General features: G+C 39.7%; 1 protein-coding gene and 1 long non-coding RNA gene across 2 annotated transcripts in view; both read right to left on the bottom strand.

Moving 5' to 3' along the window:
* wdr11 (WD repeat domain 11) overlaps positions 1–26317 on the bottom strand; it is a 59664-nt gene extending 33347 nt beyond the window's left edge. The window contains exons 1-10 of the mRNA XM_038737231.1: positions 26115–26317; positions 24905–25016; positions 22246–22399; positions 21793–21966; positions 21330–21531; positions 16936–17101; positions 14941–15043; positions 14073–14271; positions 12987–13087; positions 9661–9837 (exon numbers count right to left, since the gene is read on the bottom strand). Coding sequence (XP_038593159.1) covers positions 9661–9837; positions 12987–13087; positions 14073–14271; positions 14941–15043; positions 16936–17101; positions 21330–21531; positions 21793–21966; positions 22246–22399; positions 24905–25016; positions 26115–26200 — 1474 coding nt within the window. The 5' untranslated portion in view covers positions 26201–26317. The remainder of the gene's footprint in view (positions 1–9660; positions 9838–12986; positions 13088–14072; positions 14272–14940; positions 15044–16935; positions 17102–21329; positions 21532–21792; positions 21967–22245; positions 22400–24904; positions 25017–26114) is intronic.
* On the bottom strand, positions 3687–9652 carry LOC119917116. The gene is made up of 3 exons (XR_005447225.1): positions 5933–9652; positions 5242–5305; positions 3687–4542 (listed from the first exon to the last, which is right to left on the bottom strand). It is a non-coding gene; the product is annotated as an uncharacterized LOC119917116 (long non-coding RNA).
* Positions 26318–27455: the final 1138 nt, after the last annotated feature.

The raw sequence follows: 27455 nt of genomic DNA, 5'->3' as shown, positions 1-27455 counted from the left end.
AATTTATGTGTTTGCTTTGTTGAAACTTTGTTCTACTGTTATTGCAGTTTCATTTTGCATCAAATAATGCAGGAAAGAATTGCTGTCAGGCAAGCATGGATAAACAAATTAAGCCTTCCACCATCAGATGATTAGGAATGGATGTTGGTTTGTCAGTTTGTTGTTATTGAAAATGAAGGCTCTGGGCCTTGTACCTATTTGTAATGGAGCTGTCAGGTCTCACACAGATTACAGTTTTTTAAGACAGGAGAACAGTAACGATTGCTTCTGGGAAGGTAGGTAGGCTGCACAGCTTATGTAACCTTCCCTTTAGAGGCAAGTGCCAGGAAAGACTGACAGAGGGGAAACGTGAGAGACAGAAATACAGAAAACAGATGGGAATCCCTGCCTTCTGTGTAACTCTAATGAAAGTGTGGCTGGCAATTTCAACCACCAGTGCTTTCACACTATCAGCAATGAGCTCATCTCTTGCTTTATTTGCACCTAGTGGAAGGTGTAAAAACTCGGTTTCACTTGGCTTTTCCTCTGACTGGTGTCGCCTCACTGAGACTCAATAAGTCCCCCTTTTAACTCAGCTACACGTTAGGGAGAAACCTAATGCAGACAGATCTGCCAAGCACTCATCCATGGGTCGCTCCGGATTTAGTGATCAGGTGCATTCTCTGGCTCTTGGTAAACAGGAGAAGTGACAGATGCCAACACCTGCCAGAACACCTGTCACTGTACCAGCATTGGCATCATTACTGAGGAAGAGACAATTGCAACTGTAACCCAGGAATGTTTTCAATTCATAAAGCATGACAGTATCAGATTTCAAATATGGTAATTTCTAATGTTATTGTAACTTCTACCTTTCTGCAATAGCATATGTATTATTCCAAATTGTGCTAATATAAGAAATTGGCTACACACACACACACACACACACACACACAAGCTTCAAGATACTTAAACATATGTCAGCTTTTAAATTGCCTGGACATCGCCCCCACCTTTTAACAGAAATATAAATCCCCAATGTAATTATCCAGCACCCCGAACTTACTATTCACAAGCCAGCACACAGGAAGAAGAACAAAAGGCAGATTTCAATAATGCAGCAAGAGACTGTTTAACTACTTGACTCTGCAAGCTGACTATAGGGACCTGACAAATGATGTGCATAGAAAACTCAATCGCCCTGCTCTAGTTTTAGATTCAAAGTGCCACTGGGAACCAGCTGTGCCGAGTAAAGCCCACACCATATGTGGCGTGATGGGCTCCTACTGCACCCGCTCCAAAATTCACAGACTGATTGGAGAAGAAAAAAAAAAATAGACAGGTCTCTGACTGAAAAGTGTTTTTGAAATGGCTTCTTTTAGAGAATTGTGTTTTTTAGGTAGAGATGCCCTGTTACTTTTAACAAAACACACCTGAGGCAAACCTGTAAATAACAGATGGACAACAGCAGTGATCATCCCTTTAGGCCTTTTAGAACTTTAGCCTGGCAGTCATTAAGTAATAATGTGTAGTGAACTTAAGAGATCCCTGTGTCCCACCACTGTGGATGTGATGCACATATCAAAGTGACCCAGTGAAAACATCTCTCGTTGTGTTGGGTGAAGGTGTTATTATTCATCTGCTTGTCTGAGGGTCTGAGGGAGGCAATGTATCTTTGAGATATGATTAATTTATGTGGGCTACGTCAGGGGACTGAGCATAGCCTATTTTTCAGCTTGACAACTAAACTGAAGGTTTGCTGCTTTGGGGAGTGAACAACAATTCACCTGGGCCTTAAATGGAACTTGGTGCCCAGGCATGAGTATGTGCGCACACAGACAAACACTCACATAAAGCAAAAACAGCCAGACAAACAACAGAGTCACATCGATACATGATTCTGCTCCCATATAAATTGAGACTCATAATGTTATGTATCATTACTGTGGGGAAGACAAGGGAACAGCATTTGAAAAAAATTGCTATGTTGATCTAAAACAAATAAATCTTTAAACTATACTTTATTATATAATAAAAAATGTTCACTGCCTCTCACTTTCTCGCCTAGCAGCTGTCTCTGGGGAGTAATAACAGAGGCTGATATTTTAGATTAAGTCTATGCTTTTTGCATAATTTGCTGAGACCATAACAGTTAGATTCAATGTACTGCTACTTACTCACTTTCAGCCTCAAAGAGAAGAATTCACAGCAATGACCATACTGATGTGTACACTTCATTTGAGAAATCAGAGCATTTTTAAACTCAAAGATGAGAATCTGCAAGGATTCAACAAAAGTGTTAGCAAGTTTAAGAACACTTTGTAACCTTGTAACTTTCTGCAACCTTAATAGCTTACATTAATTGGACTACAAACAGTAAAATAAAAGATAACATTTAAAGCTAAATTTAAATTACAACAAACCTGACCTGGAGATTCTTCCATTGACGCTGACAGGTGCCTTAGGGAGTGCATATGGATGAGTATATCTCATAAATGTGTTGCTGTTCTGAGGTAAAGACCTGAGTGACTTAATGCTTGCCTTCATATCAGTAGCTATTAATTTCCTGTTCTGTGATAAACCAATGTTTGAGGTCTTGCTCTGCTGCAATTCGTTTCCAGTGCTTATTATGTCTTATTTTTCAGACCCCTACCACAAACGCATACTGATAAAGGGCATGTAGGCGATTAAAATGTGTAGCTGTAGCTGCATAATCATTCAGCCCTGTGCCCTCCAAAGCACTTCTTCCTCACTGGGTGTTTTGTGCTCTCATTACTGGTCAGCAACATTTCATAAATCCAATCAGACAAGTATTTTTTTCTCAACACCCAAATCTGTTGTCACTGAGATGCACGATACAGTAAATGAGTACAGATACCACCCAAAAACATCTCTATGCAAAATATTGGCTTTCATACTGAATAACAATTTCACCACCACCACTAGGCTGAATCATTGATACAAGGCAGGATGGATCCATGCTTTCACGTTGTTTACACCAAATTATGACCTACCATCTGAATGTCGTAGCTGAAATAGAGACTAATCAGAGCAGGCAACGTTTTTTTGTTGTCCAGTTATGGTCAGCCTGTGCGAATTGTTGCCTCAGTCTCCTGTTGTTAGCCAACAGCAGTGGCACCTGGTGAGGTCTTCTGCTGCTGTAGCCCACCTGCTTCAAGGTTCAACGTGTTGTGCGTTCAGAGATGGTATTCTGCATGCCTTGGCTGTAACAAGTGGTTATTTGAGTTACTGTTGCCTTTCTGTCATCTCGAACCAGTTTGCCCATTCTCCTCTGATATCAACAAGAAATTTTCATCCACACAACTGCTGCTCACTGGATATTTTCTCTTTTTTGGACCATTCTCTATAAACCCTAGAGATGGTTGTGCGTGAAATAATAATGCCCATCTGGCACCAACAACCATGTGACCTTCAAAGTCACTTAAATCTCGTTTCTTCCCCATTCTGATGCTCAGTTTGGACTTCAGCAAGTTGTCTTGACCAAGTCTATGTAAATGCTTTGCTGCCATGTAATTAGCTGAATATATATAAAATTTAATTTCTCATTTTTGACATACACACACAAACACACATACATTTTAATTATGCTTTAATTACTTGTTTATGGAAATGTATAGGGTTGATTGTTCTTATGTAGTTTGTATGATGCTTTGGCAATATTGTTGTTATACATTCATGACAATAAAGCTAATTTGAATTGAATTGAATTATATATATATATATAGATATATATTTAGCACGCTGGCTTACAATACTAGAGTTTTAGCTTACTCAAGCATTGCTATATTAAGGGAAGGCCTTGTTCTTCAGGGAGCTGTGTGCATGGGTGTATGCATGTGTCTTTGTGTTTGATGCTGTAGCTTTGACAGTGGAAGTAAAATAATACAATTTGACACTTAAGTTGCATGCATAGGAATATTATTGGGACAGTTGTGTGACAACCTTTATAATCCAAATAATTTTTAAATAGCCAATTTGATCATACATTTCAAATTGTGTAGATGATGATGCATTTCTCTAGTGTGAATACCCTGATAAACCTTCAAATAGCATGACTGCCTAAAACTCTTCCCACATTTGTCACAGAAGTATGGCTTTTCTCCAGTGTGGATGTACTGAAGCATCTCCAAGTCCCCTAAGCAACGGAAACTCTTCCCACATTGTTCACAGACATAAGGCTTTTCTCCGATGTGGATAACATTACACTGAGGAATTTTGAATGACAAAGTGAATCGGAAACTCTTCCCACACTGGTCACAGAAGTATGGCTTTTCTCCATCGTGGATACTCTGATGCCTCTCTAAGTCCTGTAAGTGACAGGAACTTTTCCCATATTGGTCATAGACATAAAGGCTTTTCTCCAGTGTGGATATGCTGATGAATCTTCAATAGTATAGGTAGTCTGAAACTCATCCCACACTGGTTACAGTGGTGTGGCTTTTCTACAGTGTGGGTAGGCTAATGTTGATCCAGCTGTCCTCCATTAATACTCTCTTCATCATCATCATGATGAGGTCTATCTAGGTTTGTGCTGGTCTTTTTCTATGAAAAAAAGCAAATGGAGAGGAAAAGAGGATATTAATTGGTAAATGTGCCCTAATTACACGGGAAGAGGTGTCCTGATACAAGCACAAATTGGACATGCAGAAGCAAAAAATGGAGTGGGGGTTCTTTTGTCAAGTCTGTTATTTTCTATATAATGAAACACATTATTATCTAAATCATTCATCAGATTGGAGCTCAGCTGCACTTTGAGCTCAATTTTGAAATCCTGCAAATAGTAACTTTATAATCATTTGAAGGATGCTGCTATAATGTGAGCAGATGGGGATCTGTAGTTTAGATACCAGTAGTAGCTTGTGTGAAGAACTAGCCGGGAAGCTGAAAGTAGTAGATTTTTTTTGCTTCGAATTCAGCCTGCCAGACTAACTACAACTACAACTCAGGTATTTTGACCTCTCTGTAAACTAAACTACTAATATTTTTGAAACAAAGATATTTCTCCATGTGCCACAAATGATTGGCAGTTAAGTTAAATACATCACGGCCCCTAAAACTGAAGAAAAAAAAACGTTGCTGTAGTGACATACTGTTTACATCTTGCTGTTGATTGGATTGCTCCAGATGATTCCAAGCAACCAATATAGAAATTACTACTATCAATGAGGTGTGCCAAACAATTAACTTACATTTTCAAATTCCACACATACTGCAAGTGGCTTTGAATTTAAGGTAACTTACCTCGGTTGATAAACAAATTTTTCTGCTGGTGTTACTCTTTGCTTCAACCATCCGTGAATCAACTCTGACATAATCAAATACAGAGTGTAAGTCGGATAAAAAAAAACCAAAACTGCTATAATAACAGTAATTATGATAAGGCTTAGCTCCCACACACAAATAAACATATCTGGAGTGTGCAAATTCTTTCTTGATCTTCAAAACAAACAAACAAAACAATCACTACTAAGTAGCAACAAGAGAGAAAGTGTAAATCTACGTAGACACTTGCAACTGTGAAAAATAACAACCAACATTGTAGCTTTCGGTGCTTCAGATTTTTAAATAACTGCAACTTTACCTAAAAAAGATATTAATGCCAACAATAAAACAATATTAGTGTGGTTAACTTATATTCTAGTCAGTCTTTCCTTATGCAAAGGAGGATAGGACTCAACTTCACAACAGGACCAGTTAACAATTTACAAAATACATAATGTTAACAAACTCTCAGTTGAAATGAATCAGTTTCTTTCACTACATACCCCTTGTGTAAAATTAATAACAAATAAACTCCCAGTAAACAAACGAAGTCTAGTTGTGCCAGTCAAAATATAGCAGCCAAACAAAGTTTGTTGGCTTTGATCATATAATACTCTTCTAAACTATACATCTACAAATGAATCAGCTGAAGAAAGCTTGTTTTTCTTACCGTTTATGTCTGAATGAAGTTTTAATTGACTTCTGCAGGTTAATGGACGTCTTCACAAAAGATCAGGTTTGACAGATGCACTGATGGTTTCCATGGTAACCAAGGCGGATTCCAATTTCAAAAAAGACGGCATGGAGCGTTATAGTGTATACTATCTGAATCCTGATGGCTTTGCACAGTGATGAACAAAAGTAAATGAATGAATGAATTAAAAATGCAAAATCCCAAATTTTTTATGCAATTTTTATCAGCTTTATTCCAATCACCTAAAGTATGTAAATATAGAAAGTCATATGCATGCTAATATTAAAGGATTGTACAATAGTGTGCTGCCATGCCAATGTTAGCAACACACTAAAGCCTACTTTAGTAAAAAACCCAAAGGCTACAAAGCCACAAAACACAAGCAGTTAATTAGGGGTCCAAGCCCGAATGGGGCTGGGAAACCCAAATGCAAGGCATCGCAGTTCCCGGTACCAGCGGAGCTGTGAACCTTATTGGAATCATTCTGGTTTTTATTATTATTCTTCCGTGAAGAAAACTGATACTGCGGCCTAGACGGTAAGTGCTACAGACACGAAATTCATAGGGTAGGTCCAGGTCACCGCAGGCGCAAAAATCCGCACACTTCTACCTCTAGGTGGCACTATAAGCAAGGTCAACGCGTTTGGGCTTGGAACTCCTGCTCACGAAGGCGGATATCAAAAACCTTACATCGACGTGTTCGGGGGATCCACCTGAATCTTGTGGTATAGGCCATGACCATTTCCGCCTAGACTTTTTTTTTCGCTACATCGCTAAGTCTGAAAAACCTATTTTAATTAACTCCTCCGAAGCCACAAGTCCGATCAACACCAAACTTGGCACGGATAATCTCTGGACCAAGCTGATAAAAGTTTGTAGAGGAACCACAGCCCAATTGTTCAGCATGGTCCCCTTACTACAGGCACCAAAGTTCACTCAAATATGCCCATAGATGGCGCTCTTACTGCAGATTAAAGACGTAAAACAAATCCCATTGACTTACATGCATTTTATATCTCCACAACCACAACTCTGATTGATACCAAATTTGGGTCAACTGTTCCCCATGGGGCTCTGATCACACCTGAAAATTTTGGTGCGATTCGACCAAAAGGTGGCGCTATAATCGAAGCTCAAATACCATCAGACAATCCCATTCATTTCAATGGGATTTTCAACCAAAGTGGGCCTCATAACTACAGCCCACTACATCACACATTCATAAACATTATGTCTATGTGTTTGGGGGATGCTGTCGATTCCGATGGTATAGGACCATCTGCGTGATGACGTTTTCATTTCGCAAAATCGCGAAAACTGGAAAACCTATTTTAATTAACTCCTCTGAGGCCGCAAGTCCTATCGGCACGAACCTTGGCACAGACCATCTCTGGACCAAGCCAAAGAAAGTTTGTAGAGGGAATTTTGATCCGCCACAAAACGGCCAAATTATAAGCCAACACATTTTTGTGCAAACACTAAAAACAGGATTTCATGTCCGATCTTACGTTTGCAATGTCCGATCTACACCAAACTCTGGGACCTTATCTGGCACGCACTCCCGAGGGGTTGTGTGAAATTTGGCGTCAATCAGCCTCTAGGTGGCACTATTACTTGGAAATCAAATAACACTCCCATAGACATTCATTTCAGATCTCCGTAACGGCAAGCCCCTTTCATTTCTAACTCTGCTCATTTATTCTCCACGGGACCCCCGAGCCACGGCGGGACGCCCAGACCGACTCGCTTACCCTAGCGACAAGCAGGCGTGTTCCTATGAAACTGTCACGGTTGTGCTGGTCTCATGCACACGCCAGAGTTGAATAGTCTTGAACTTTTTGTTTGAATGATCCTTGCTGTTTGTGAGTTTCCAGAATCTATTATTGTTTACTAAATAGTTATCAGGACATCAATAGGAGGGATTTTGCATGGCAGAGCATCCCCACAAAACTGAATGTATCTGGTAAAGTTATGTATAATTTTAACTTAAGCTAAATAGGCTGCAGCGGTGTAGCGCACAGAAGCCGTTGCCATGGTTACTAAGCACACAGCGCCTGCCATTTACTCGCAGAGCGCTGGTCTCTGTCTGTTCACATGAGAAGCGCAGAGCAACTCCCCAGGGTCAAGGGTCGCTTCCCGTGTGAAAACACCTTTAAAGCTGCTTGCATGCTGCTCAGACAGCGACCAACTAACACTAACATTCTAAAGTTGGCCGAGGTTGGTTTCAGTCTTTAGAATGTTCAGAAAACCATTTGCGGTTCCACACTGACCAGACAGACTTTTGTTACCTACTTTTTCTTATTTAAGTCTCAAGGTCGAGACTGCAATCACTTTTTGGCAAGTGGAAAACAACTTGTTACTGGGTGTATTTGCCCTTTAAATGTATTTCAACAGGTTAAAAGTACTGGGTGAGCTACATTTAGCCATAACTCATATTCATAGTTTTCACGTGATGTCACATTCCAAGGAAAACGCTCCCTTGGAGGGCAAAAAAGACGTTATTTTGCGCTGCCTGCCAACCAGTAGGCAAGTGATACACGGCGGCAGGGACCTGGCGGCTTTTAACGGTAGAAGTGCGACAGCAAATGCTGTAACATTATATGGATCGGAAGTGCCCAACACTTGCAGTTTGTGTTCATATTTTTCTTTTTCTTAAGTTAAAGGTGATCCAAATAAAATTTGACTGTTTTTACGGCGTCTCTATAGGGGAGTTGCTGTGTGAGCGCTCTAGGTCACCGCGCATGTCACGTGACATACATGAAATCAAATCATTTTGAGAACCTTCCAGTCAGCAGGAGGTGGAACAATTTTTTTGGCAAGTGAAAAACTGCATAGGCTATTGGGGTGTATTGGCTATTTAAACGTATGTCAACTGGTAATAAGGACTGATTTAGTTATACTTTTTGGAAAGAGCAATACTACAAAACTCCACATTTCAAATGGTTATAAAAGGACTGGGTTGGTTGGCACAGAGCAAGCAAAGACTACAGTCTGTTTTCTAGATATAAACAAGGATTTTGAACATAGGCCTACCAAACACAAATGTCATCGGCAACAATAGGCTAATTTTATTGCCTATAATAACGTTTTGTCAGGCCTGATAAACTGCAAACACTTCAACTGTGATTATTCTGTTGCAAGAAACATTAACGTTTCACAAAGACATAACATTGCTACTTATTTGCACATTATGACATGATGTTTGAGACAAAAGCAGCTGTAGATGTATAGATACAGGACGTTACAGCTATAACATGCTGCGCGAGCTCTTGCGGAGGTCAAAGAGTTTTCGGCAGATGATTACTTTTCAGCCCAACACCTGTCGCTTCCTCCTGCGCATGTTCTGATTCAAATTGTGCACGAAGAGGAGAGGCTGTTCGCAGACGGGAGAGAGGAGCAAGAAAAGGACACCTTGGTAACCTACACTGACATCAAAGAAAGTCGTGCGCACTGACGTTCCACATGCGAGTATAGGCTTAGTTGTCAAGGGAATGCTCTTAGAATGTTACGGTTTGTTGAAAAACGGTGCACAATACTCAGTACTTTCTCTGTGAGACGGATCACAGCCCCTTTACACAGAACAGAATTTGCAGTATTAAGTGGAGAAGATCTTTCATTCATGGGAATAGAACCCCAACTCTGCCAGTGGTAGTATTTTGTAGAATTGTGAGCGTGAATGTATTTCAATGGTGGATTTTACTTACCTATAGCCAGCAGCGGTTGGTAGTGGTTGATGTTTTTGGTAGTAAGAGGTGGACACATGCGGATGGCAAATGGTGGCAGCGGCAGACCAGACAGCAGGCCAGTCAGCAGGAATTTTAACTGGACCTCTTGCTGGTTTGATGATGGAGGAGGAGCCTCACCAGCTATCAAGGTCTGGCCTGGAGACAAAACAAAATAAAACAAAACTTTGGTTAGTTTAGTAATGGAGCAATTTAAAAAATATGAAACACAGTAAATATAGTATGCTTAGTATTGCTACTTAACGCGAGAAGTGTCCATTAAATGTCCTCCTTTCTGTTGCATATTTTTGTAATATGAGGAAGAAGAGTGAGGTGACTGAGCTTTTCCTACATTCTGTCTCAGGGGATACAATCAGCAATAAATCAATATTACAACTTTTATAAAATTATATAGAAACAATTTATGTGATTGAAGCTCTAATGAGGAATGTTCAATAAGTCCTTTAATATTGCATGTGTTGATATAACTGTTTCCAATATAATATTGAGGCGTACATTGAGATAGCCAGTGTGAATGAAGTGTGCTTTATGATGATCAGCAATTTTATTCAACGGAGTCTGATGGCTAGTAAGAAACAGCTGTTTTGGGTTAAACAAAAATGATGTCAAGGTTTAACAAAAAGGTCTATCTCTACGGGGATCTTTTCCATAATGTTGTCTTGTTGTACTTTTAGTGGATGTATGCTACTTTGATGGTCGCATTTGTCCACAAGGATTAAGTTGCAGCCATTGCAGCCTGTTTAGCAGCTGCACGCTGAAGCGTAGAGTCAGAATATTTCGGTAAATTAAGGGTTTATTTCGACTAAACCTGAGTTGGTGATCGGAACAGAGAGACTAACAATGATGGCTTTGAGGAGTTTTTTAATACTTTTTGTCCACTTTGAATGAAGTGGGTTTTACAAAAACACCATAAAGGCAAAATGACTCAATTGTGTCTGGTGCGCCATAGCACTTTTTTGTTTTAGTCCGATATGCTGGTGCTTTAGTGAAACATTTGATGGCAGTGAATGTTGCATACAGCTCCCTATAACTTTTTGTACTTGAGTGTGTGTTCTACAGTATTTTGTATAATTTTTATGGAGAGAGCAGTTTCAGTCTGTAAATGTTTAGGGTGGAAGGTCTGGATAGGATTTAGACAGCTACTCTGAAGCAATAATCCTTACGGAAATTTCATTAAAACTGCTGGCAAGAGTTTATTTGACTGTGCCAGTATGAGGTTTACTTGTTTGCAATAATGTGCATTAGGAATTACATTATTTCTACAGAGCACAATCACACAGTTTTCAGATCTGGCATACCTGGAGCATTACAATACAACATCAGACAAAATTAAACACAAACAAATGAGGCACTTAAAACACAAAAAAAGCTACTAACTGAAGCTACCCACCACCACAACATCAATTATTGAACAGCAACAACGGTCAAACTACAAAAATCAGTTTGCTTGGCAATGTTGTTGACTTGCACTCAGCAGCTAGTTTGGTCAGACCATAAAGCTGCTGTTAGTGGCTCGCTGTGCAGTGTGGTGGGGTCCACAGACACTCTTACTATGCTATATGGCACCAAATTACTTCAAAACTGCGATAATATACCGCATTCTGGATACCTATTTGCTACAGAGCAGATCGACCTTACTGATCTAATCCAAAGCTATTCTTTGACTGAGTAGAAACGCTCACACAATTTCACTACAGCTGAAGCCAGCAGAAAATAGCCTGTATTGTTTGTTTCATTAAGCTGCAGCCTCAGTAATCAAGTTGGGCAGTTTTAGTGATCGAATTTAGTGGTGAGTTGAGACAATTAAGCCACAGACCCATGTTTTACACAGCTGTATGTCTAACCTTCATCCAGTTAAATCTATTTTGCTGATTTCATTAGATTTCGAATATCAGGCAGTCCCCATAATTATAAGCCCCGGGTCCTTCAATATTTTCAGTGACCTAAACACACTTTAATTTTAGGGAAGCATTTAGATGGGAAGGCCTTTCACAATCACAGTGTTAATGACTACAGTTTATACTTTCTAAATGGTCAATCATCTCCTTTTGTGTAATTGCTGCAGAGCTATAGGACATCCTCTAAGGGTGCAACAACCTTGAAGTTATAATTGGTACTGGTTGAGAAATCCATTTGGTTTTCATTTCATGCACCATAATAGGCTTATTTGCATTGGAAATGCAATGGTTCTAAAAATGAGCACCAGTGCAGCTTGAAGATATAATACAATGAGATGAAGACATACTTTCAAACAAACCAATAAATCAATAAAAAAACATGATTGCCATGTTTAGCAATTGAAAATATGCAATGAAGGCAAGTATTGCTTTCTAGGCAGCTCTTGCCTATAGCAATGGTCAGTTTGTCTTTGCCCTTCAGATGCCCTTCTTCTGTCAGCCAATCAGCATCAGATTTTAACAACAAGCTAGCTTTTAACAGAATTTTAGCAACCTGCAGGCCAGTGACATTCCCTCATAACAAGAGCTTTACTGTCAGACAGAGCTATTGCTCCAAGCAGTAGCTGGATCCAATCTGTGTGTGTGTGTGTGTGTGTGTGTGTGTGTGTGTGTGTGTGTGTGTGTGTGTGTGTGTGTGCGTGCGTGTGTGCGTGAACAGAAAGCAAAATCCTGCCCTCTTATGCCAGCAGGAGTACTACTGCTCCAGCTACCCAAGGCCTTCTGCTCACTGGCAGTTTGACTCATGGTGAACACAACTGACAAATGTACAAAAAAATTCTGCATCTCATTACTACTTTATAGCAACATTCATCTTTTGATAGGCAGTTCTGTTCTAAATCAACAGGGAGGATGGAGAGAGAGGGGTTGAGTAGAGAAGACTAGAGAGAGAGAAAGATAGGAAAGACACTATAAGCAAATGGATGAGATGGTAAAGAGACAAAAGAGAAAGAGAGGAGGGGCCAAGCACCCATGGGACTCTTTGAGCAGAGCCGCTCAGACTGGGGAATAACGGAATAACACTGGCCTGTGTAGTGCTCAGAGGAGAAACCAGCAGTCATACATTAAAGCAGAAAGTGAAGGCTTGCCCTGAGGCCCACACAACTAACTGAGGTACAATAAAAGATACGCGAAGGCCTCACATATACCGTATAAACACACACACACACTCACATAAAGCATTCATTCATTTTCACATTTGGCTTTCTTTTTATCGGGAGAAAGCTGTTGCTGCAACAAGAAGCAATATATGTGACATTAGGCCTTAGAAAATGTTGACACCAACATGTCTGGTGCTCGCTTTGGTGTTAATAGTGATGTGTACAATCGTACCGATCATGCTGTTGAGAGAGAGATCCTGGATCCTCTTCTGGTTTGGGCCCAGTGGAGCTCCACAAAATGACACGGGGGAGTACAGCGGTGAAAGACACGAACTGACACAGAGAGGGGAGAGAATATTAATTAAATACAGTGTGAAAGCAGTGCACACATGAGTTATTGAAACCAAGTGAATGGGGAGTGATAAATGAAGATTGCTTGTGTGGATGATGAATGTAATCCGCTTTTTAATAACTGACTACACCAGAGAGAGACAGCAGCATTCCTAGAGGATGACATGTATACTGATCCTTGTATTGATTAGATGCCGCTCAATAAATAAACAGATTATTCCTAGAAAAAAATATTTTTATGACTGCTGGAAACTTTGATGTGAACCAAACAGGTACAGCAGAGTGAAATATCCCACACTGAATAACTCATCTTAATTTATGTCTGTGCTCAGCACACCGTGACACAGCTTCAGGGAGAGAAAGTAACAGGAATAATAATTCATGTCAGTGAAAACCAAACCATCTTTTTAGGATTTGTTTTGGCTTTCAAATTGGAACTTTGAGCACAAGAAAGCATCGGATTATCAATTTAGTATGGTATGAAAGACAAATGCCATGATCTGAATAGTCCTTAAATAGAAAGCCTGAGCCTATAATAAGACAATTTATCACTAAGTCGCAAAAAGCAAAAACATGCCATTTCACTTTAATTCAATGCGGCTGAGCTCTCTTCACGTCTGCTCAAAATAAATTCTGGTTTGGGTTTGCTCACAGGCTGACAAACCTCTCTCTGCCTCACACAGGAAGCCAACTTAAGAGAGAAATACAAAACTGTCTCCTCGACAGCAGCAAGGGAGTGCTCCATCAAAGGGAAGCAGGGCTTATCAACGATAGCTAAACTGTGCACCCCATACCTGCACTAGTGCCTAAGACGACTAAATTTAGGTCAGAGGATTATGTAGTTTAAAGTCAGTTTACGTCACCTTATAAAGTATTCAAATTTTTTACCATTACCTCTCCCTGCCATTTCAGCCACCACTTAAAACACTGTATATATATCTCTGCAGAATTATCTGTGAGTGTATACCTGGGATTGGCAGCAGTCCTGCCTGTGTGGGCTTTGAGCTCCCACAGCATGGCTCTGCCGTCGCTGACCATTAGCGCAGCGTTGTTTTCGTTGACGGGGCAGATAACCATGCGATAAGGCCTGACTGTCTTGGTGACTCGGATGGCATCACACTGAGAACGCAGGTCGTACACCAGCTCGTGGACACTCTGCTCGGGGTCTGAGGGATGGAAAAATAAAGGGTAAAGAGCCAAAGAGACGATGGGAGAGTGGAAAAGAAAGAAGAGGGGAGATAACAAATAAGATGAAATCAGCAAATCAATTCCGCGTTAATGGAACGGGACAAAAACAAGGAGGAAAAAGGAGAATATGTGGGAGAAAACATTGAGTAGATGTAAATAATAAAGGGAATAGAGACAGAAAGGGGAAGGGAAGTAGATAAGAGTAGGATAAAATTCAACTGAAAGACAGCTTAAGACAATTTTTGAGTAAGTGTAAGAGGAAAGAAGAGGAGCAGAATAGAGAGATAGAAGGCAAGATTTTAGAAGATACGAACCGAAGACAGGAAATTAGTGTGAGAGACTGAAACGGAAATGCCAGGAAAAAAGAAGAATGAGCAGCGTGGAAGAGATTGCAAGAAGAATAAGTGAGGGAGAGAGAGATTCAGTGAGACAATGGACAGCCATTGGCCTAACACTAAGCCAAAGATAAATGAGACTGTAAGAGGGTAAATGCCCACTGGAGCATAAAAAATGCTACAGGCTCCGACTGCAGTGCAGTTCGGCTGAATACATGATGACTGGTGGACAGCACGGGAGTGAGAGTGGTTTGTGTATGAGACGAGCATGTTCAGCACGTGTGTGTACATCTCTGCGAAGAGGTTTCATACCTGCTGCTTCCTCTGCAGTGGTAGTGGAGCGACACACTCGGAGGGTGATACACCCGTTCTCATGGAGACAGTAGAGGGCATCCCGCTGAGCGCAGGGAATCACCTGAACACAAAGAGTCAGGGAAACAGGTGATGATGGGTGTGTGTTAAGGATCACATTTGGGATCTTTTGAAGACATAGTGTTGAACACGTGGTACTTAAGTTTGCTCTTAGTACTGCAACAATCCATCTGTTCCACAGGACGAGAAATTTTACATATTCACCAATATGTATGTGTGTAATTTAGTTTAATTTAGTATACAAATGCAAAACAAAAGCCCTTATGTCAGTCTGAAAAATACAGTGTTTTGTGTCTTATAAAGAGTAACTATAGAAGTTAACTTCTCATAACAGATACAAGGAATAAGGGTTTCAACTAACTAATTGTCATTGAATTAACTGCTGATTCTAAACCCATTTATGCCAGTGCAGGTAAAGAAAATATTACATACACTTTCCAATATAGTGCAATATAAATCAATAACAGCACAATCTGCAGCCTTTTAAAATGGCCATTCAGGTGCATCAACACCTTGTTGAAACTGAACATTTCAACTCTACGTTGATAGATTGTGTATTGGATTGCATTAGATGTACCAACACTGTGTACACCGTGTATATGCCAGATTGGTCAGTGTGTAGTATAAGATGTGCGTGGGTCTATAATTCACTGTTTTTCCTTGGCTCCTGGAGCTTCTACACTCCAGCTTGGACTTTTGCTGAAGTTGTGTCATCAGTCATGCAAATTGGCTGCGTGACAAGCACTTAATAACACTTAGAGAGGGGAGGCGTTGGCCGGACAGAGCCTGGGTGGCTGAATAATACCCCTCTACTCCTGCTCTGTGACTTTAGCACTTACTCCTTGACTACAAAGGCTTGTTCTCCAGCTTTGTACTGTTTAACCATGAATACGTGTCTTAAAACAAGATCACTGACAACCCACAAAAAGTATGATTAATGGAAGTACAATAAAATATAAAACAGAACACAATTTCACGCACACAGAAAATATCAATTAACTATAGTGAAAAGCTAAAGGACAGTAAACTGGTCCTTTCATGTGGATACAGGCAAGATATTTGAGGTTATACATTCAAAAATGGGCATATTATGGCTCCAGTTGAGTAGAACTACCACAAACCATGAGATTTACTCTGTGAAATGACAAGCCACCACGATGGTTATTCCTTTACAGACAGAAACAGAGTGAGAGCAAAGTGAAAAGTGTGGCATTAACAGACAGTTTCTGTTCCATTACTGGCTCTGCAGCCATGACAAATCCACTATCTTATACCCCCACAGCATTCATCAATTTCCAATTAGAAATCCACTCCAAAAGAAGGGAATTGGCACCTAAAGGTCACCTGATGCTGCTGAATGTGACTTTCGAAAGGAACAAGAAGTCAGACGATATGTAGTGCTAGTGAGATTTTTTTAGCTGTAGCTAAGACTGCACGGCCCTGCTGTGCAGTCATCAGACCTTGATGAGGTGAGCACTGACAGAAAGCAAGAAAAGTAGAGAACTTTATCATTCATGGCAGAGGGAATTGGCTTCCTGGAAGAATCATCCATAAAAAGACAGATTTTGGTGAAGCCCTTCGAGTAATGCAACAAAATTAGAAACTGTGTACCAGGTTTCAGACGAGGGGAGGGAAAATAAGAGATGTAGGAAGCGTGTTAGAGTGAGACAGCACATCCATCCTTTCACCTAGACCAGTGCGAACATTCTGCAAGTTGTCTTTGCATGCAACTTCCAAATGCACAACAGGAATGTCTCTCCCAACACATTCCAACCCATTAGACAAAATGGCTTAGAGCAAACTAAGCACCTAATTTCCACCCAAAACTAAGTTAACTCTTTTAATCTTTGCAAATTCCACAAACTTTTGATGCCGTCAACCTTTACTGAGATCCTTATTTCACAGAATTTGCAGTACATGTATGCAGTGCCTCACCTGAATGAAGGGCACCCCGGAGCGCTCGATGGCTACAACACCCACTGTCTGGCTGAGCTCCAGGTCCAGGATGAGGATCTCTCTGGGATAAAGCAGCAACATATGGTTCCTCTTGGATGGCAGGTAGGACAGCTGCAGACAGTCGTTCAACGTCACCGCCTCCGCACTGCATTGCCACAAAGCAGAGACAGGAGGGGAATGCACACAAAATAGGAAATGGAAATTTTTTCAGTCAGGTTACTTTCTTGAAAAATATGGAGAGTGCTCTGAAAAAAGGTAAGCTTTAAAAAAAAGCCTAAAACACACCTATGTATTTATTGATAAATTAACTTATTCTTACATTTCAATGTAAGATAACAAGATGTGTTTCCAGTCTTATCCTGCAGTCACATCACCAATGATCTTATGAGACTGCTGTAAAAACGCATGCATTTGAAAGATGCAAATATTATGTACAACATCGTGATGATGGATGAGAAAGTCTTAAAACAAGTTTAATAAAAACTGACTCATTCCTAAGATCAACTTGATCTTTATTCATATCTACCCATACAGAAGGCTGAATAAATTAGTTATTACTGCTGTAGTATCTTTGAGCCACAAGCAAATGAGAGAGAACTTAAAAGTGAATTTGGTCTAATGACGGGAGGCTGATGAATTAAACAGGCATTGGCAGCATCAGACAAAATTCCTTTCCATTATTTTGAGAGTCCTAAAAATGCTAAGTTTTTCCGCTGTAACTTATCTCACATGTGTTTAAATTAATTACATGTACTATTATCCACAACAGCAGCCAGGTTTGATCTAATCTGTGTGGCAACATAGCAGTCACAAATACTTAGCAGTCATTCCTACAGCTTCATTCCTCTAGGTCACCAGGGTATCAAATAAAGGCGAGACAAACTTTATAACACAATGGAGATCATTATCATCTTGGGGAAAACGGAACAGACAAAGTCGACTCAATGGGAGAACCTTTAGCTGTGGCTGTTACACTGTTGCCAGCTTCCTGAAGTCAGGCGAAGCAGAGATAGAGGCTGAAATATCTGAGCCACCAAAGGCAAAACATCAGAAAGAAACAGTTAAAGATACTTCTGTGTCTTAGAAGTAAAAAAAAACAACAACAACAGATCTTCAAAGAGAAAAAGGAAACAGAAGAAGTCGTCCTGTAACCCCAAACCCTCCCAAAATATCCAGCTGTCCAATTTCCAAAACATCACACGCTTCTCACATCTTTCTCACTTTGCTGTCACGCATGCAGCCTACTGCAGTCAGTGGATCATACATAGTTATACACTGCCATATGCAAACATGTGTGCTCACAAACAAAATGTGAGTTGTGCAAGGTGCGTTTGATAGCATGCGAGGCTACCTCAAAGGACTGAAGCTTCAAACTCTCTATTATTTAATCATGTTAAATAAACATAGATGACCCAAAGGACATCACAATCAAATACAGTGTTTATACATTATGTAGTCACTTCAGCTTGAGCTTCTGATGTCTAGACAATACAGAATAAACTCACACAACTTGATACTGGCAGGCAGTGGTGCATAAATCAGGACTTTGACTTGGATTTGCAAATGAGCACCAATGTGTGAATATTTATGTTTAATAACTGAGCCCTCCCCAAGTCTTGGCTAAGAAAAGACCAGCGGCATATGGAAATGGCAGTGGGGACCCAAAAAAATTAAGATAAAACTGAACACTATTAAAAACAGACAAAACAAATATCTACAACATCAAACACAGTAAACCTTTTTCACTTTAGTTGGTCATGACCTTGAATTTTAGATATCTTTTGCGGTTTTTAAGAGAATAGGCCCACACGTATTAATTAGCACATGAGCCAACAGAGCATGTCAGCCACTGTAGCTTCTCCTGCATGCTTGTAAAAGCAATGACTGATGGTGCATTTATGTGGCCCTCCTTAAATCTTTATTGCAAACAGAGGATTAAAGTGTACATGGGACATTAAGAGGTATACAGAACAGTCTACAAATATATAAGTGACAAATAATAAAAATTTGCCAGTGGTAGTCCATATTAATTAAATTGCTCTGATAATGCTAATCCAACACATCTTTGCAGTAGCATCCATGTTGATTCCACATTACGACTTAAGAGCACATGAACACACAATGAAGTCGGAAGAAAAACTTCACAACTCGGGAAATGGGACCATCCGAGGAGCACGTGAATGCACCGTGAGCCGTTGGTTGCAATTTGCAACTCTCACCACTAGATGCCACTAAAACTTAAGATTTTGCGTTTAATCAAACTACATTTTCTGCAGCCTATCAATATATTAACATTCAATAATTACTTCTATATGTACTTGTTTTCATTGTTAAAGACACAGTACGCACCGCACTGGATTGAAATTGCTTTCACATCCGCAGTGGAAACAATACATTAATACTAATTTTATTGTTATTTAGCTACTGTTGATTTTCTTTACACCATGCGAGAGCTGTATTAAGTTACTGCTAAAGCAAACGCAACATCGCAAGGGATCCCTCACAATAAAAGCATTCAACCTCGGGTATATTGTGAAGCAGTCATAGGATATACAATGTACTTGTGACTTGTACGGTTAGCATCGTTCATTAAATGCCTGTACAAGACCACACTTGTTTTATGCATTTTTTTTTTTTTTTAAAATCAGCAGATCCGGAAGGAGCAGCTACAGTGAACGGTTACATGGAGAGCTGCAGGCAACAGGCTGCACAGCATCAACTCCTCCACAGCTGTCTGAAATCTTAACTTTACTGTCTTAGTAAATAATTTATTGTTCTTCTAGTATTTTTGTGAAATTAAATTTATAAACATTATAATTCTGACAATAAACGTGTGTGAACTGGTATGTTTGAATGTGAGCATGAAGCCAATTTCTGTCATCTTGATAAAGGCACCAAATCTGGGCTGGCTAACAACCAGATTAATGGCTGCCTGATGAGACACTAATGTGCATGATAGAGTACTGTATACACCAAGTTTCTGAACACTCTGGGAAAGCAAATCCTTGTTTAAATCCACCATCTATCAACCACAGGCAGACAGAGCCAGAGAGGAGAGATACTGTAACACTGACCATGATAAACACCCATAACTGACACACAGACAAAGGTACACTGAAGGAATTCAGCATTTTCAAGAGCAATTACACGCTGTGTGGAAGGTGAGGGAAGAGGGTGTCACATACCGATAGAAGACACAGAGACTGAAATGGACACGACAAGGGAGGCGAGAGAGAGAATAAAGACAAGTAAGATTAATAGAGTGTTTGTTATTACTGCTGGTTGGATGGGTGGACAGAGAGGCCGGGGTGCTGCTGCTATAAATAAGCCTGTTTGACAGTCACAACCGCTCAGACAGGAAGCTGCCAGTGCATCAAACAAGCCTTTGGTTCCTGATCCGTCACAACTTTTTGTAAAGTAATGCTGTACACAATTTTGCTTAAGTTTGTCACTTAATATATACCTTAATGTACTTAATAATATCCATATAAATTAGGTTAGCTGCTGCTTCTTTGTATTTCAGTGTTAAATAGCAATGTAGTAAATCTGCCAAATCTTTCCCTATTCTTGTGGCCCCTCAATTTTCTGACACTTGACTTGATTTATCACCAGATCTGAGCTTAATTGATATGACACTCCCAATTCCATCAATGTCAAACCATGATGAAAAAAAAGTCACCAAACTCTATCCTGGAAGTGAACAAAACAAACAAACCTTTCCATGCAAGTCAACCACAAGATGAAAACAAGATCCAAAATCCATTATTATTCTCTCATATCTAAGCCGGTTATTTCATCCTGTTAGAGAAAGATAAATTTTGGCAAATCCCTTTGGTGTAGCTCGTATAATAAAAGAGAAGAGCAGCACAAGTTACAGAAAGAGGAAAATGCAGGCAGCCTGACTTATCCTGTTGTGTTAATATGCTCCCCAAACTGTATTTCTTACTTTGCACACACTCATGTTTATGGGATATACGGTAAACTTTGATTAATCAAACAAGACACCAGTGCCTGAATATGTTGCCCAGCAGCAAAGGACACAACTAATCAGCTCATGCCGACAGGTGCAGATTCACTACAGGCCAAGGGCATATACATACACTTTGTTGCTAAAAATGTCCTGAGTGTTGAAAAAAGGACAAATAAAAATTATCTCTTGTAACTCTGTTGGAATAAAACTCAATTGAGTTGACCCTGAGCATTGCCCTTTAATCCCAATTGCCGGAGTAGAACTGCAAGAGACTTTACTTGAAATGCAGACCAGGTAGATTTTTAAGAGTGATTTATGGGAAAGAGTCTGACAGATTTTGAAAGTGGTTTAAAATATGTAACAACATATTGCAATTAGTTAAGTCTAATATAGTGGCTCTTACGTGGGTTTTTCATTGGTGATGAGGACTTTGACCTTGTTGAGGGCCTTCTTGGCGCCAGTAGGGGCAGGGGCAGCAGCGGGCGCAGGCTTGGTGTGGGCGGGGCTTGCATGGGGGCTGGCAATGTAGACCTTTTTGCCAGCGCTACCTGGTGGTTTGGAGTGGGTAAAGTCTGTGATGAAGACTATTCCTTCGCTGGTCAGCACTGCCAAGAAAGAAAAACACTATGAAGATGCGTTTGCTTGCTTGTGTTTGCAACTTTGCATCTGTCACTTATGTATCCGTTTTTTCCCCTTGCTTTTTGCAAAAATAATGAAGAACGGAAAATCTCCCTAAAGGTGGCACTGTGTCTGATATGTGCTAAGATATATTCAGGCATAGTATTGAATTTCGAGAAAGTGAAAAAGTGAAACGGTGAATAAACTAAGGCCGAGTCAGATTTTTGGACACTACGTTGTATACCTACACGCCATATTGGAAGGGTCAAAGGGATCAAAGGAAAAGGAGAGGATGTTCTCAGCATAGCTTTTCTTCCACAGCTTGGTGCCCGTGTCTCCGTTCCACAGAACGATGTAGTTGGGAGGGTGGATGGCTAAAAGCAGATCACGAGACGCATCCTGATTCCACAGCCACTCCAAGTCTAGCAGAGAAGGACAGCAATATAGAGAGGAGAATGTGAGAATGAAGAGGATGGAGGCGTAATGTGCGCCACTGCCAGGATGGAGGACAGAGAATGATAGTAAGAGCATCTTAATGAAAACAAATAGCCGACAACAGAGCAACAGATCAAAGCTTTGCCTTTGGCAGTGCTGACAGGGTAATGGTCTCTTCCTGTACAGAGCTGATGGACAAAGAATCAATCCAGGCCTACATGGAGGGGAAGGGGTGGGGGGTTGGGGGGTCCTGGAAGATCTCTTACCTTGGATAGGTTTGGAGTGCTCCTGGATTTCACAATGGGCGGTGCCACTGACCACATCCCACACTATGATCTTCCCAGAGGCATCTCCTGAAGCCAACCGCAAACAGTAGGGAGAGCTCAAGTTGTGGTAGTAGTTTTCCCTGGACCATTTCACCTACCAAACACAAAACACAGGCTGAGTATGTGGCAGTCGCTATGGAAACACTGCAAGACTTACACTTTGTATGTGTGAAGAAAGTAAAAAAAACAGAATAACTAGTCCATATAAATGTGAGCTTAATGGAAAAGGATGCAGAAAATAGAAGAAATAACATCAGACCCTGTAGGAAACACAACATTGTAATGCAGCCAATGCAAGCTCTACATTTAAAGAGGTCATATTATGCTCATTTTCAGGTTCAAAATCGTATTTAGAGGTTGTATCAGAACATGGTTTCATTTTCAAAAAAAACCCATATTTTTTGTCATACTACACACTGCTGCAGCTCCACCGCGACTTGTAAGGTAAGTTAATAGTCTACCAATTTTTTTTATTGAGTGAAGTCTGTGCAAGAACACATGCACATAAGACGGCTACTGCCCCCCCGCGAGTGTGCGCGCACCCGATGACATTGTCCATCCCGATGTTTCATTGTAGACATCGTCCCATGGAAATTTTGTTGACATCGCCCAACCCTAGCGGACTTCTTGTTTGCTGTAGCTGTAGTACAGTGTTTTTCCTCCGGTGTTTTTGAGGGTATGTCGGATTAGCCGCTAGGCTAGCATTATGACGCACGTTTTGCTGTGACGTCATAGAGAATAAAAGGAAAATGCCTTTGGGATTTTTCACTTTGCAAACCTGTTACATGCATAAAAAAAGATATTAACTCTATAAAGGCGAGGGAAAAAAAGCCAAGAAGCATAATAGGACCTCTTTAAAGGTGGGGTATGCGAGTCTAGAGAAATCCAATACCATGATACCATGGATATAAAAGCGAACAACAACACAGCAAGTAATGTAACTAATGATAGCTGAGTTGAAGGCTACAAAAATATCCTTACAGTTGCTGCTGTAAAGCTAAAATGCAGAGAGGAGGAGACAGTCCCAGAGGCAGTGCAACAACTCCAGACAGCAGTACTTATATCTCTCCTGCTGCTATAGCTAACATCACAACAACAGCATGTCTTGGCAAACTACAAAATAAGCTGAATGTCTGTGTGCAAGTCATTTAACATTACCTGACACACAAAAAAGATGTGTATAAGATTAAAATCACATTCCTCGCCTTTAAAAGACAAATTATTCTATGAACAAGTTTATTAATAATAATAATTGATTATGTCTGTGTCTTTGTTCTTGAATGGGCATGCTCTTTACACTGCCTACTTCTTTTTTTTTAATTTAGCAAGCTTTCTTGTGTCAGGCTGGGTGGTAAGGAATGGCCCACTGCTGTGGCTGCAGTGCTTTACAAGATTAAAGTGTGCTTCCAAGTGAGGAATGGGAGCATCTGACTGAGCCCAGGCACTGATAATCACTGTAGAATTTATTGCCCATTATTATCCTTCTACAAAACACACAATAGGACTCTCAGTCAATACAGAAGCAACCTTGCACCACTGTTGCTAATGTTGGCTTACACAGTGAAGCAGAGCTGAATCAGCCTGGCAGAGAGGGACAAAAACAACTTAGAGCAAGGTCACACAATGCTAACATTTACACTGGGTGATAAAATACTACTCCATTGAAACTGACATGTATATAAAGAACATATAGTATATGTACAGTAAGTCTACTGAAGACATTTAAAGCTTACAAACCATACTTCACATACATATACATGCTGACTGTCAGATTTTTGTTTTTGTCAAGTTCAATTGTGTCAACACTTTTGAGATTGAGAATAAAAAAAAAAGGAAATAAGAAGCGGAAAAAGTGTCTCAAAACCAAACTTCTATATCCAACATATTCTTTTCACATTAATCAAACCAAATTGTCATATTCATTCTTTAACGTAAACCTAAAAATATTGTACACTAAATCGTCAGCTTAACTTACTGACAGATGTCAAATTTTATTCTGTAGCCTACAGAGAAGTTATTAGTCTATTAACTGATTAGTCAATTGATAGAAAATTAACAAACAAAACTGATTTTTCATTTTTCACCATTTTTCCAGATGTTATAGTAGGGTTGAACGATTGAAAAGAATATCATATTGCAATTATTTTAACATACTGCAATATGATTTGCGATACTAGGGGGGTGATCATTTTACATCATTATTCTCATTTTCATTGAAAAACATATTAAAATGAATAATGGTATGATTTTTGTAGGAATCTGTACTAAACAAATATGTTTTCTTAAATCTCTAGAATATGATGTGTTGGCCAGGACATCTCTGCAGCACGACAATATTTAATTTAAAATTATATTTTAAAACACAAAAACCTTTAATAATTATTGTGCCGCCTGAGATTTGAAAACTGCATTATGCCATATTGCGATTTTGATAAAATTTCTATTATTTGTTCAGCCCTATAGATTAAACAACTAATAATTTAACTGAGAAAATAACCAAAAGTGTAATCGAATGAAAACAATGGTTAGTTGCAGCCCTACCATGGAGATAAATAATTAGACAGATGAGCCTATAAAAACATTTACGTAGGAAACCCACCTTGACCACATTAGCTTTGTGCCTCTCCAACACCTGGATGGTCTGGGCCGTCTTTGGATCGATGATGAGAATACTGGAGTGACATCCCTGAGCTATCAGCCCCTGCCAACCCCTACAGTAAATTAAAGCCAGAGAGAATGATGGGAGGGTGAGCATAACAGAAATAGAGGAAAGTGAATGCTGAAGCAAGTGTGAGGGAACTGAAAGTTCAGTCCACTACAGAATAAAAGAGATGGTTTGTAAGTGGGAGCCAAGTAATGCACCAGACCAAGCAAATTTCGAGATGTGAATATAAACATTTCATTTTATGAGACAACATCAATGAATGCACCCATTTGACCTAACACTGGTTTATACCCTGTCTTATGGATATAGTATAATTTGAAAGCTGTGTCTGCATTACACTTTCTTGCTTGCCGCTCCATGTCAATATCTATCTTCATCTTTTAGCATATGTACAACTTCTGCATGCACATGTGGCTGGATCGCATCCAGACTGCACAAAAACCCCAACTCAATACCACATCAAATTCCACATGAAAAGCTCCAATATGATCTAATATCAGTTTTGTTGTACACAGACTTTCAATTGATGCCTTGTGCAACAGACTGATACAACTCATGGCTGAAGTGTGTAACTGTAAACCAAATTAACAGAATAATAACAGAAAGAAAATAAAGAGTAGACGCAGGGGAAGTCTGCACTATTTACTACTACACATGCTGTCTACCTGCACGAGGTAAATCATATCCAGAATATTTAGCCTACACTGAAAGTGACTTTCATTGAAGATGTTATTGCAAAGAATATTGCTAAATAAAATGTAATATCAATGGTTGCAAGCTTCATGTAGGTGGAGACAAACTTGGTGATTGAGCAGACCTTGTCGAAACTGGTAAAAACTTAAACTGCAGTCACAGTCTCTGCTGTGTTACTCTGGGAAAATGAGGCATTAGGCCCAGCAAAATGTCAAATCACATCACATCACATGACACAAGATGCCCTAATACATGTTTCTCTGGTTTGTTGAGAAAAACAATACAGCCTCAACAGTCACTGGCATCCTTCTAGGCAGCAATGAAAGAAAACAATATAATGAAACGCATACACTGTAATTAGCACTTCGTAAACATCATCTGTCAGTAGCGCATCTTGACTGAAGCAGCTACAAAATGATGCTAACGGCAGAGGTGCTGTGACGTTACTCACCAATCTACAGCGGTTTTATTCTGCAAATTGAGAGTGCCAGTCAACGTCCGAGCCGCGAGTTTGATGTTGACAGTGTACGGAATCATAATTGTCGATCACTATTTGTGCTACATTAACATTTGTTGAGTATAAGCCGTTACAATTGATTAGCTTCTGTGGTTCGTCTCTGTTCTGATTACTAACGGGAAGTGAAACGGTGTTTCTCAGTGAAACGCCGTGTGGGAATAAATCCCAGCGTAACAAGGTTCCCCGATTGAGTTTCAATGCGGAAACAAATTGTTGAAATGATTAAATTCTCACAAAATGTCAAATGCTTTTTTTATTGACAAGACAAGAAAAAAAACATTTTTTAGATATTATTTCATATTATGTTACTATTTATTTTACATCCAATGGTCCCCTAACTTTACTCTGCTGTGGGGAATTCTTATTGTTTCATCTTTAACCAAATCTTTGAGGGGTTTTTTTATTGTCAGGGACAACTCACTGTCCCATATAATGTATTGACTGGGTATAAATTTGTAGACATGTAGACAAGCTAGCAGTATTTGCATATAGAAATCCAATATTTAACACCCCCTTCTATCAAATCAGAAGTTGCATTTTAGCTTAAACAGAATAGCACTAATTAAATCCAAAATACAATTACATATGCTCTCTCTTTGTTTTTAAATAATTGTAAGAGCCATTTCATCTTAAAAGTATTGTTAAATGTGTTAAAATCTAGGATCTCAAGAAGGGGGGAGTGCATAAAAATTGGAACATAGGCGAGATACTTTATCTCTCATAGTTTAGTGACCTTAACAAACAGTTTCCACAAACTGGTAGATTACTATAATGATGCCTGTTGATGACCAAGAACAATAAATCCCATCTTTGTCACATGATTATTGGATTTTGTTCACAATCTGCTGCAGCTCTTCTCTGAATTGCATATTAATAATCAATTGGTTGACTCAAGATTGCATCTCACTTTACATCCTTGATCTTTGACTCTCTGTCAAAGTCATCTTGTGGTTATGGCCTTCTGCTCATTTATTCTACTGTGGTGTCCAAACACACCCAGAATCTGTCACATTCATTGTTATTATTGCAGGTCTGCTGAGCTGAAATAGAATCATTGTATTTCTCACTCTTCTCTGAAGCACACAACTTTAAACTTCAATCAGACATATAGCTGGTTTCCATATCAAGATTATCAAAGGTGTGAATATCAATTTGAGAGGTTATGACTCAAATACATTGTCGATAAATGTGAGATCATCCGAGCAACCAACAGCATGCTAAATCTCCTTCTACAATTTAAAAGTACAGTAGTCATTTAAAGTATCTAATGGATCT

This window comes from Micropterus salmoides, unplaced genomic scaffold (assembly GCF_014851395.1).
Source record: "Micropterus salmoides isolate LMB-PRFRI ecotype aquatic unplaced genomic scaffold, ASM1485139v1 Ms_hic_scaffold_22, whole genome shotgun sequence".
NCBI lineage: Eukaryota > Metazoa > Chordata > Actinopteri > Centrarchiformes > Centrarchidae > Micropterus > Micropterus salmoides.
This window is presented reverse-complemented; position numbering and strand designations above follow the sequence as displayed.